This window comes from Protopterus annectens, chromosome 11.part0 (assembly GCF_019279795.1).
Source record: "Protopterus annectens isolate FY-2018-M chromosome 11.part0, PAN1.0, whole genome shotgun sequence".
Taxonomy (NCBI): Eukaryota; Metazoa; Chordata; order Ceratodontiformes; family Protopteridae; genus Protopterus; species Protopterus annectens.
The window spans coordinates 237,091,484-237,105,206 of record NC_056745.1 but is presented as its reverse complement, the minus strand read 5'-3'; the positions used below and the strand labels follow the sequence as shown (position 1 = coordinate 237,105,206).

The 13,723-nt window shown below is 38.7% G+C and overlaps 1 protein-coding gene across 2 annotated transcripts in view; it reads right to left on the bottom strand.

Annotated features, from left to right (window-relative positions):
* Positions 1-13,723, bottom strand: part of ITPR2 (inositol 1,4,5-trisphosphate receptor type 2) — a 2,416,542-nt gene that overhangs the window by 1,192,334 nt on the left and 1,210,485 nt on the right. For both annotated transcript variants that reach the window (XM_044087657.1, XM_044087658.1), the window contains exon 22: positions 7,907-8,097. In XM_044087657.1, the coding sequence (XP_043943592.1) occupies positions 7,907-8,097 (191 nt within the window). The remainder of the gene's footprint in view (positions 1-7,906; positions 8,098-13,723) is intronic.

Genomic DNA, 13,723 nt, shown 5'->3' with positions numbered 1-13,723 from the left:
CCTACATGAAATCAGGCATGAGCTCTCAGCTCCATTAGGCACCCCTATTCAACTAAAGCCTGAGCACTGGCTTCATCCCAGCTGAATGGAAGACACCCACTGTCATCCCTCTACACAAAGGTGGAGAGTCCACTGAGCCAGTTCATTATAGGCCCATCAGCCTAACTAGCCTAATCAGTAAGCCATGGAACACATTATCATGGACCTTATAAACAAGGACATTGGCAAACTCCAAATGCTTCACCCTACACAGTTTGGTTTTGTCAAAGGGAAATCATGCCTGTTAAACTTGATCACCTTCTTCGAAACAGTCACAAAAGCCATGGACAAGGAGAAGATGGTGCACACCACCTACCTTGACCTTGCTAAAGCCTTTGATATTATTCCCCACTCCAGCATAACAGATACGCTCTCCCAGCTAGGCATCAACCTGTATGTTACCAGATGGGTAGCTAACTAGCTCACTGATAGAAGCCACTCAGTCAAAACAGGGGAAGCCACTTCTAGTAGTAGACCTGTAACAGGCAGTGTACAACAAGGATAGGTCTTGGGGCCTCTACTGTTTGTGATATACTTTTCTGAGGTGCAAGCCAAAAGCAGTGATCTGTGGATGACAAAGTTTACAGATGACTGCAAGCTGGGCACTTTCTTAAATTCCCCTAGTGAAGTGAACATCCACCAAGAGGGCCTTACCCAAATGAATGACTGGTGCCAGAAGCATGGTCTCAAACTGAATGTCAAGAAATGCATCATTATCCCCTTTGGGGAAAATTTATTTATGAGGTGGGCCATGTAGAAAGCCTTCTGTGCAATGGAGACAACATGATGGTCAAAGTGGTCAAAAGTCAGGTTGCTATCAACCTGGGTGCCCAAGTTCCTCACAACTGATTGCGTGCTTAGTACATTGTTATCAATGTGATAATTACAAGAAAAGAATGTAGAAACCAGCTGGCCAGACCGATGTCACCAAACCACAATTTATTGAGCGCTTTCATCAGAATCAATGTCAGACTTCATCAGAATAATATTACATTCCATAATGACATTTAAATACACACTCCTGTACTTTATCACTCCTGCTAAAAGGATCTGTAATACAGGTGACAACAAACCAAGAGGGCTCAGTTCTTTTAATTCCAACATTGTTTCATTAAATTCCAGTTTACATGATGGACCTGGGACTTCCACGAGACTATGAAACCATTTTCAGTGGATTAATGGCTCAATAACGATGCAAATTGGAAAAAAAATGGCGGTGATAATGGAACGGGCTACAGATCACTAGACAAACAAATTAGTCTTTTTAAAGATTTAACACTAAAATTTAAAAAATTACAGCTGGAGAATTATCTGGCAGAATGCCTTAAGTGGGAACATATACCAAAGGGTCTACGGATGTAGTGCTATCACACTGGACTTACCAAGAACTCACAACTACACCAGCACTTGATAGAATTGTACAACACGCAAGGATGTGATTTGCTTACTTTGACAACAACAGGAAAATGACTGTACTAAACAGTGAAATAAGTAAAATTAATGTATTAAAAATAACCTATTTTTGAGCATAAGATTAGGGATTATTATAATGTGTTTCCTGATGTTGATAGAAATTTGTTTGATCTTAAAAATAGCAAAGAAAAAAAGTTACTTCGTGATAAGCAAGAATATGATAGTGGTAAAGCTTACCCCGATCCACCAAGGGAACAGCAAAGTAACAATATTTTTTATGGGGGTAATTCTGCCCTGGACAGGGTTATGAATGAGGGAAATGTTGAAATCTGGAAGATGCAGAGGCCCCTTTAGACACTCCTTCTTTGAGGAGATCGGAGCTCGTCATGAATCAGAGGGACAGGAACCAGGGCAATTGGAGGTATGCATAGGACTTATCACAACAACAAATGAGAGGGAGGAGAGAGGAGAGAAAGAATGCACCATATTACAGATAGCCATAGAAGCAGAAGATAGTGAGGTTTCAATCGTATATAATACATTCAGTGACTTTTAAATATAGAATTTGAGTGACACACAGGTTAACGGCAATTGGGTGGACCTTTTGACAAAGGGCTTAATTTTGTGCTAGCTAAGAAAGCAAATATAGTTGATAATATTTTACAACTTAAAAGCTCTACTAGGAAATTAAACCTAGCCCTTTACTTCAAAAATACGGATGAAGTTGGCTGCAACTATACTCAGTTAAGAAGACCTAGGACTTTTAATCCCCTTCACACCCTATTGTTCAAATGTATGAAGCTTTGTGTGAAAAGAAATTAGAAAACTAATAACCCATAATATGTCAAACCCAGAGCTGCTGAACATACTCCACTTAAAGACATCCCAATCCCTCAAACTACATGCTCTAGGGACCTAAACCTTGTCACCACAATAAACAGAACATGCCGGAGGGACAGATTCCTGTCCCAGAGACTTCCCATACTCTGGAATAAACTACCTATCTATATCAAACAAAGCTCTACAAGAAAAATCTTGATGACTGGATGGGAAATAGGAAATTCACCCCGGGATCACTTCTGTGGCTCTGCTCGACAGTGGTACAGGAAAATAATTTTCTTGGGTGGCAAAAGCCAGGGTAGCATTTTGGCTGGGCTTGTATAGGCCCTATGGCCGATAGCCTAGTACCTACCTATGAACCTATGAACCTACAAACACTTTAACTCTCAATGAAACAAGATTACTAGTGAGTATATGAAAAATAAAAACATCAGAATTATGAAGCCTGACAAGGGTGGGGGGCTTGTGATAATAAACATGAATGATTACAACAGGAGGATACATGAAATTTTATTTAATGACACCTACATTGACGTTTCTCACAATGAACTCAACAAAGCTTATAGGAATACTGATCTCACCTTAGATGAGCTGATGTTGAATGGGCAAATTAGTGTAGAAGAACATGAATATCTTGCAACTTTGCATTCACGGATCCCTACTATTTTTGGGATCCCGAAAATTCACAAGTTCATTTCCAGCACCCACTATGGACGATAGTTGATGCTAAGGTATCCATGACTTTCTGTACTGCCAGGTTTATTGATAGCAAGGTTAAATGGGTACTAAACAATAGGTACACACAACAAAACTAAGTAAAAATAACTGCCAGAGAAGTTCATGACAATTAAAAGTGGACGAAACGCGTAAACATTGACTTCTGGCTTTTTTCCATTTTTCCAGTCATATACTGGCAGTTATTTTTACTAAACAATAGGTGTAACTTATTTAAGGATTCATGGGACATTTTAGGAAAAGTTAGGGAAGACATCTACTGTGATGACTTGCTCATGGTAATGACTGACATTTGTGATTTGTTTTCGGTTATACCCCACGAGTTGGGTGTCAAATGATTTTATGACTATTTATGTAAAAACACAAACATGAAACATGATAACATTTTGATTTTGAGAACTTGTATGGAGCTTGTATTAGACAACAATTTCATCAGTTTTCAAGGACAATTGTTTAGGCAAAGACATGGGGTGGCAATGGGTGCATGCTGCACCTGTCTTTGCTAACATAGTCTTGGCCCAGTAGGAAGACTTATTCATTCTAGAATCACACTACAAGGACAGTTGGGCCCTGTATGGGTGGTTCTTAGACGATTTAGTACTCCTTTGGAAGGTTGGTGAAGAAATGCTGAATGAATTGTTTGAGTATATACACAGAACAACTACAGTTTTGAAGTTCACCATGGTAGTAGACAAAGATGCGCTTAATTACCTGGATGTTACTATCAAGAAGGATTATAACAAAAAAAAATTACTTCACATCTACACAAGAAACCTACATATTCTAACTCTTTGTTGCACTTTGGGAGTTGGCATCCCACTCACCAAAAAAGAGCGTTAGTAAAAGAGCAATATGTAAGACTAGCGAGAATGGTCTCAGATACAGGTGATTTTTTAAATGAGTGTAACGTCTTGAAAAACATGTTTGGTAGGAGGGGATACCCAGAAGAGTTTGTCCGAAACATATTTCAGGAGGTCAAAAGGAAAAGGTTAGATTTTTTTTTTTAAAGGCTTTGTTAAATAGTGGCACTGGACCAGTGTGTGTGTGTGTGTGTGTAATACTACTGTTTGTATGTTCCCCGATATATGTGCCTTTGTCAGATTCCCTGTGGCTCAAAGTATTGCTCTCCTGCTAATAAGTGTCCCTTCTTTGACAGGTTCCCATCTAAGTTTATAACAGCAATATTTAAAATTGTCATTATTTTATTGATTTTGCAGAATGTTCTGGTTTTCAAATCCTATTTTATACTGTTGATTTATGCTTCTTCTTATTCAGAAAAGAAAGGCTTTTTGTATTGAAATGCATAATTTATCTTGAGCTTGTTTCTGCTACTTTTAGCATGTTACCTGGTACTTTTATAAAGCTGAATATAAATTATAATTAGAACTGTAGTGATTTTGACTGGCATTCCATTAATGTCTTTAAAAGTAATTTATTTTTGCATTGAAATATTTTGCTGCCACTGCACTGGACCCACAAATATAGGGAACCCCAGAGAGGCAACACCAACAATAGGGCACTGATCTTACCGTTTAGTACTGATTTCTTTGAAATCCATGAAATTATCTGTAAGTACTGGATGTTTTTTGGTATGGACCCAGAGGTATGGATGAAAAGCCTGTTGTGATATATAAAAAGGGCTTTTCCCTCAAAGGATTGTTGGAGAGGGAGATTAGGAAGATCATAGGAGGTGGTATTTATAAATGTGGGAGGTGTTCTCAGTGCCAATACATGGTTGACAAAGACAAGAGTAGTGTTAGGAATTATGATGTAAGAAGACCATCTAAAAAAATATTACTGTTATTTCAAAGGTGTGGTGTATTTAGTATTGTGTCAATCCTGTCAAGGATTTTATGTGGGTAAGATGAAGAGGACATTAAGGCAAAGAGTTTATGAACACATTTATGAAATTAATCATAAAAATTAAAAAAATGCCCTCTATAGACACACTAGTGTCTACCCAACACACACCTTTAAATTCTGTGCTATTGATCACGTTGATTTGGCCATCGGGGGGAGGGCCTTTGGATGACTTCCTTGGATTAAAAGAACTGAAATGGCAGACCCAAACTAATGCTTGTGAGCTAGCTGGGCTGAATGATAGAATTTTGATCGGCCTTTTATTAAAATTGAAATCTGCCTTTTTATTTTGTAAGGTTTACTTGTGCATATGCAAATGTGATTTTATAGATGTTTATGAATTATTTACATATGTTTTAGTCATTAATATGTTTTTTTATATATTTTTAAGTTTTAACATTTAATATTGCTTTAAGAATTCATGTAATTAATTAATGGGCAGAATGACCAATAAGGAAGCAGGCATGTGTATTTAAATGTCATTATGGAATGTAATTTTATTCTGATGGTCTGACATTGATTCTGACGAAAGCGCTCAATAAATCGTGGTTTGGTGACATCAGTATGGCCAGCTGGTTTCTACATTCTTTTCTTGTAATTATCATATTAATAACAATGTACTAAGCACGCAATCAGTCTTGAGGGACTTGGGCACCCAGGTTGATAGCAACCTGACTTTTGACCACTTTTGACCATCATGTTGCCTCCATTGCAAAGAAGGCTTTCTACATGACCAACCTCATAAATAACAGTATTTTATCAAGGAACAAGGAGATCATAACATCCCTGTACTCCTCCCTTATCAGACCCATTACAAAGTACAGTACTCCCTTCAACATGTACCTTGCCAAGCACATGCAGCAGTTGGAGAGACCTCAGAGGTTCATGACCAGGAAAATCCACAGTCTCAAACACCTGTTCTACACAGACAGGATAAAAGCCCTGTCCCTCTACTCAGTCTGGTACAGACTGCTTAGAGGTGACCTGTGTCTGACATACAAGGTGATCACGGACCCTACCTTCATGGGACTGCTGCACATCTGCAAGTCAAGCTCCACTTGAGTTACTAGCATGTGCGGCCTCAACCTGGTCTGACATCAACAGGTCTTGTTGGTGAGACAGATTTGTGTCCCAGAGACTCACCCATCTATGGAATAGACTCCCTCTCCACATCAAGCAGAGTACCTCTTTACTCCTTTTTAAGAGTGACCTGGATAGCTGGATGGGAAACAGAAAATATACCCCTGGGATTCCACCCGTGTCCCTGCTGGGCAGGGGCATTGGGTGCTGACTTATCTAAACATGGGCTAAACTCTTGGCTAGGCTTATAAGGGCCTCAGGACCAATAGCCTAGTAACCTCCTATGATACATTTTCCTGAGTTGACTTGCCTCATAAGGAGGAATGTGCATTTGTTTAGATTAAAAATGTTGTTCTGTCGTCATTTGTGCATTTCAGTCAGATGTGTAACTGTTTCTGAAGTTATGATAACACATCTCCATTCACAAATGAGCTACATCAAAGTTGTTGGCATGCTTGGCTGTTAACAAACTAGTTTACTGAGATGTCATAGGTGTAGAAAGTACAGCAAATGGACCACAACTGAGCTCTCTAGTACACAGACACCAAACATAAACCATTCAGAAGAGCCAGAGCTAAACTTTACCACATCCTTGTTACTCAATCAATTTGAAAACCATCGGGTCACTAAGGTAAGTGTGAATATAACAGAAAATGTATGACTGAAATTACAATGTACTGCTTTCAAGTCTTTGTGCAGCATGTTTAGTCAATAAATGCTGGAACTGTTAAATTCTTCACTATGAATTTCTAGGAATAGAATATTTGCAAATGGCCCACACTTGCCGAACTTTAGTTTTACATTAAACAGTAAACTATTACATTTATTCTTTAAATTAAAACGGTCTCAGTATCCTATACAGCATATGATGATATTGGCGATATTCTTCTCATACATGATCTGCAACTGTGCTACACTCTGAAATGCTTTACATTTCTCCTTAAACCCTTTCAGAAGTCACACTTCAACCCACCCTAAAATAAACCCAAACAAAGCAGAAGGCAAGACTAACAGCATATTTACTTAAGTCACTATTTCTTTCATAATGTGATTGATTCCCATTACTAAGAAGTTCTATAACTAGAACAGCAAAACAGCAGAAGACATGCACAGCAAGACAAACATTTTCAAAACCTTTCAAATTAGCCAATACACATTATGCTGCAATATGCACAACAGTTTCCAAAGGCCAGTACAATCCAACCAGCCTAGCTATTATGCATACGCTTTCTGCTGCTTTATAATGAAAGACTGCAAGACAAATCTACAGTTTCTGAGGGCAGGATAATCAGCGAGCTAATACTTAAAATTGCATCATTCTGTGTTTCCTATGGCAAGGCATGACTGCTACATGCAAACCAGAAGAGAACCTTCCTAATCCCAGACATGACTAGTCAAATCTGCAGAAGCAAAAGCTCAGTGGAGGGAATGTCTAACTGGAGCGGAGCCAGACTAAGACGGAGGGTGGTCAAATAGGGTCATACTACACATATGGACCTACATTTCTTTCAGAATGCATGACATTTGATGTCTTTCAAGTTGATGTTAAAATGCCTGCTCTACAACTAAAAAAAAGAACAAACTGCATATTTACTTGCAAAAGTAATGAACTTTTCTTGTTTGGAAAACAAAGTTGACTTACACACTAGGTATCAAAACTGAGTGCTCAAGACCAGCCTTTAAATGTCTAATGAGCTTCTGGTGGGATGTGGGGGTACACAGCAAGTCAAGTTCTTATCTCTCATAAGTGTGAAACATAGCTGGTTCAGAAAAAATTTGGTGGGTCAAGCAGTCACAATGGTAATGAAAGGTACAATACTCCCTCTCAAAATGCATTAAAGAAATGCAAAGATAAAACTATGAAGTATAGCTTGATTTATACCTGTAGTATTTCGATGACTTTCAGAGATAACACTATGAAGTATAGCTTGATTTATACCTGCAGTATTTCGATGATTTTCAGTTTGGTGTCCATTACAGTCACATCCTCATCAGAAGACGTCACCTGCTTGCCTAAATTGTGGACTGCTTGAGAGTCAGGCTGACTTATCGGGAGACCAGACCCCCTGCTGAGTACCATCTGTGTCATCATCTCTCCCACACCATGTATTGTTCTCATGACAGTATTTCCTATAACAAAATGAAATCATTTTATCAATAAAACTATACACAAATTTAAGAAGTGTTACAATTATTTGTGCATTAGAAGCAAATTCATTGCGGATATGAATATTAGAGTTTTACTTCGCTAACTATAATACAACACAAAACCACAAATCACTTCAGCTACAAACAATTGCCTGTTCCATTGCCTGATAATTCATTTTATGCTGATAAACTAACCAAAGCCTATATTCTTTTATATTTCCCACAGTTCTCTTGACTCTGTCATATGCATGCTTGAATTTCCACTGTATCTGGACAATATTTTGCAGTACTGAATTAGAAATTGCTGACTGATATGATGAAATTCATTAAATTTAGAAAGCTGAAGACACCAGCTCCTGGATGTCTGATATCTTGAAAAAATAGTGAATTTAATAAGTACATGTTCTCCAATCAGACAATATACCACATAGCACTGCACCCCCAACCCCCCCCCCCCCCAAAAAAAACACAAAGTTGTCAGCTAGTCTAACAAATGCTGCACTGAGCTTGGAATAAAAATCAGATTTCAACTCAAAGATCAATTCCAGGTTAAGTGAAACAGAATACTCCGCTCATGGTAATCTCTGACAAATCTATTATAAAGGGAAGCTTTGTTCTACCAGGGCACTTCTTTCAGCAAAGCATAACTCAGTCTCAATACTACTGTGTCTATTAACAAATTATTTCTTTGGAAACAACATTTCAATTGACAAATACCTTCTTTCTGCAGGGAATCCTGTTCATACTTCCACTTTGCTGCCATTCACATCTTCGCACTTGGAGAGCTCCTGGTATGCCTGAACTTTTCTGCCAAGGATACAGCATTACATTCTGCACTTAGTGCTAATCTAGGCTACAAACGGAAGATACCTACACTACCTTAGAGAAGATAAAGTAGTCTGCAGAATACAATGCACCCACTTGATGGAATAAGTGATCCAGGCAGAAAGTTCCCTTTCAGCTACATGGCATTAATCAGTTGCGTCTTTAAAATGCTGTTCCTCTTCAGAAGCACAGCTAATCCATGAGCAGCTCACATTAGACAAAGACCTTGCATGCAGAATGTGAATACACATGTGGGTTGTGTGGGATTTATTCAGTGCAATGGCTGTTTTGTCAAAACTCATCTGACTGAGACAGACACATCAAATGGGATTCAATGAAAATGTTTATAACTTATCCCCAAGTCTGGCAATCTCTGAGATAGCTATATTGGGTGAATTTATGTGCACAGTTACCTGAACAGGGGTGTGGGGGTTCTACACCACTTAAGCACATTTGCACTGGATACTTATTCAGTGCATCAGTCTTGCTTGCACAAGCTATTATGAGACAGTCATTAGTGTCATGAACCACAACTAGGTCACATACAGGCAGGAGCAGACTACATTAATACAATATGCATGTTACACCTATCCATGGGACACTAGAGAACAAGACAGATCCTCTTTTTACTAAGTTTTAAACAGTGAGTCCTTCACTGCTTTTACAAATGATAAAAGAGTCGCAAAAATCAGATTTATAATAATTACTACACAGCAAAAACAAAAAAAAAAAAAAGATTATTTCAGGGGTAGTGTGAAACTGAGCATTGAACTAGGCTGATAAGATGCATCTGATAAGTGCTCACAAGATTCATGTTATTTAATCTGTCCTGCAGGTATCCCAAGTCAGCTGCCAATCCCCACCCCAACACATTAAATACTGTACTGGCGTTGGTAGTGGGGGTACTGGTTGTACTGGTTCTCAATGCCATCCACTCATGTAAAGTTGTTATGGATAGAAAAGGGCTGCATACTCTACTGGCTTTGCTACTGGTGGTATTGGTTCTCAATGCCATCCACTCATGTAAAGTTGTATGACTAGAAAGGGGCTGCATATTGTACTAGCACTGGTACTGCTGGTACTGGTTCTCACTGCCATCCACTCATGTAAAATTCTTATTGACAGAAAGGGGTTGCATGGAAACCCTGTTATACAAATGGATGCTACAATGAGCATTACTAATCCTACAATTTTTCTGACTGCATCAGAAACTGTCTTTTTCAAATCACAGAAAAGTCTGTAAACTCTCCCCTGTAGTGCGATCTCATAGTTGGTATATTAAAGTTACGGAAGGGGGTTGGGGCGGAGCCCCCCATGGGGGGTGCAGGGGGCGGAGCCCCCATGCTAGCAGTGTAAAGAAAGTTTTTTTCTTTCTTTTTTACAGTCTACTTCCATTGTCGACATTTCAAATGTCGATCATATGGTGCCGGCCATATGGGAGTCAGCATCATGAAATTTCGGCAATGTGAAGTAGATCCATATATATATATATATATATATATATATATATATACATATATATATATATATATACATACATATATATATATTACATGTATGTATATATATTATATATATATATATATATATATATATACATATATATATATATATGTATGTATATATATTTTATATATATATATATATATATATATATATATATATATATATATGTGTGTGTGTGTATACACACACACACACATATATATATATATATATATATACATATATATACATATATATGTGTGTGTGTGTGTGTGTGTGTGTGTGTGTGTAGAGAGAGAGAGAGACACACACACACACACACACACACACACACACACACACACACACACACACACACACACACACACCAATATAGATAATATGTTTCTATGTATAAACACACACACAGGTTTACATATAAGAAATCAGTTAATTCAAGCAACCTTGAAATCAGGAATAACAAGTATCAAGATACAAAGAGGCAAACAGAAGAGTGTGGGGGCTTTGCGCTGGGTAAAAAGGGTTACATTGTTTTTATTGAGTCTGATTTTTCTGACTATCTGCAGCATATTTGTGTTGGTTTGGTTTACTGATGGTCAAACTGTGCTTGTTTAACAAAGTGCATCTGCTTGCAGTTTATCAGTGTAACTGAATAGTTGTATTTCATTCACCTGTACCGCTAACTTGCTATGTGGTTATGTAGGCTAATGGTTAGGGAGCACGAGGGAAGAATTTAGATCTAGAGAGTGGGGAGGGGGTCTTAGGGACAGGTGGTAATGAGAAAACCTAGATTTAGGGAGTGGGAGGAGACATTTATAGTTGGGGAGTGATTTGGGGGATTAGGTTATGGGAGCAAGAAGGGAGTTTCAGGGTTAGGGAGTAATCAAGGAATTTAGATTTGGGGACTGGGGAGGGAACTTTAGGATTAGAGAGAGCCCAGGGAATTTAAGCTCAGGAAGTTGGGGAGTTTTAGGGTTAGAATTGGGTTATGGGATGTATATATAGTTTTGGAGGATCAAGTCATAGCTATACAAGTTTTGAGGATTTGGCTATTTGGGGATAGGGATGTCGAGATTTTAGATTGTTTGATGGGTTTCTGGCTGTATTTGACAGTTTGGGATTAGATGAGTTTTTCCATCAATGCAGGTAGTTTTCACTTTAATGATACAAACCTGATAAAAACACATTTAAAGTTTTGGTGAAACACACTTGTCAGTCAGTCCGTCTCACTCAAATGCATTTGGAATAACCAGTCATCACTACTGATCCTATTCCATGAACACACGGACTCTGACAAGACTGGGGAAAAGGACATCATTAATGTGGCAGAGGAGAGGATCATCATTTTATGCAAGGAAGTGTAGCATGGACAAGAGATGAACTATCACCAACTGGGGATACAAGAAGCACTGATGCCTCCTACACAGTCACTTTTGTCCTGTGCATGTGAGAACATTATTTCTGGTCCAATCCTGCACCCCCGAACAGACACAGTAATAAGACTTAAGCCACACACATGTGACCACAGTATCATCTATCTTCATTAGAAGGTGTCCAGATAGAGCAAAAATCAACACCCTCCCCAAAAGGCCAGCTATGTCAGCTCACAAGTACCAAAGACGAATGCCCTGCCAGTGGGCCAGCAAAACAGCTGACATTTAAAACTCTCTACTGGTTTGATTTATTAGCATTAGGTGCTTATTGGCTTGCTGTGGATTGTTTGCATCACAGGTCGTGGTTACTTTGCCTCTTGTGCTGCTGACAAACATGCTAAATCCGGATGCCTGGATACTTGTGTAAATGCTTCTCAAGCCCATGACACATGATCAGGATGTTACACTAGTGTTCTTGACACTGAAGATACACGATCAGGATCATTGTACTGTAGTCATTACATGAATTAGATATTGCCCCTGCAGTTTGGACTGAGTGATCACTCTCAGCATACAGTGGTTCCTCTTGCTGCTTTACTACTTTCTTTGGCCAGCCATATTTAATTGGAACTCACCTAACAGCAGTACCAGCTGGTGCACATTCACTGGTAAGTATTTGCTGTACACTAAAATGGGAGCTTTAGTCTTGGCTGTTGAAATGCCAGTGCTGTACATACCAATGTGTGGGTCAGTCTAGATCTCTTCCTTGGTTTCTGTGGTCCTGATGGCCTCCTTACTAGAACGACTTACAACTTCTGTGGAAAGGAGACAGAGCAGCCTGATCAAAGACATCAGTGCTTCAGCTGGTGTTCCATCTCTGGCATCCTAACCACCAGCTAATGGTGCCCATTCAAGGCTATCCAGTGTTATCTCAGTTGGCAATGGTGTTACTCTGGATGCCAGTCAAAGCTAAGAACATACATTAAGTCCATCTCTTTGTGCTTCATGTTCCAAAATCCCATTTTTGTCATTGGCTTAGAAACTTCAAGTGCAACAGCTCAGACACACCTTATTTGGCTGGATATTTTCCCATCATACTTCATAATTATATGTTCTTCTTAACACTGTTTGCCTACACTTTAATCATAACTGGTGCTGTTAATTTCTGATCAGGTACTATTGTCTCGGGATCTGCTTGGTGCTTCACTACTGCTTTAGCTCAGCAGCTCTATTCTGCATTTTACACAGCTTTTACACTGCATTAATGTTTATACTTGTTTAAAGTTGTTTACTTCTGTGATCTTTGTTACTGCACATTCTGATATCTTAAAATTGGGTGTATATATAATGTTTTCCATACATGTTTCACCCTTGTGTGCTTCTTACATACTGCCAATGCCTGGGGTATCTGCAAAGACATAGGAGTGTGGTGAGGTACAGTCACCCCTCAGTCATGTACCCTAAGTGGGATGAGAACCACAATCCCACTTAGTGTTTCTTTTTCCCACCCTGGGGTGAGATTACATGTGTAACACTGAATGTAGTGTTATGTCATGCCAAGGGATCTGCATTACATGTCAGGTTAATGGCTTGGACCCTCATACCAGTGGTTCTACATAAGAATGCATATTCTAACTCAAAGCCTACATGCACTAAGGCTGAACTTGCTGTTAAATTATTACATTACATTAACTTCAGTTTTTGATAGCTCCCTACTGGAAATTTGAGATCATTAACAGCAAGTCCACACCTTCAGAAAATAAACTGCATTTATACAGGAAATATGTAAAGTGTGAAAATATACAATATTATCATTAGAGCATTTCTGAAATGGAAGGCTTCATCTTCCAGCATCCATTACACTCCTAAAACTTATGTAAGGTAACACTAAGATTGCTATACCTCAGAGTATAGGTACCAACACC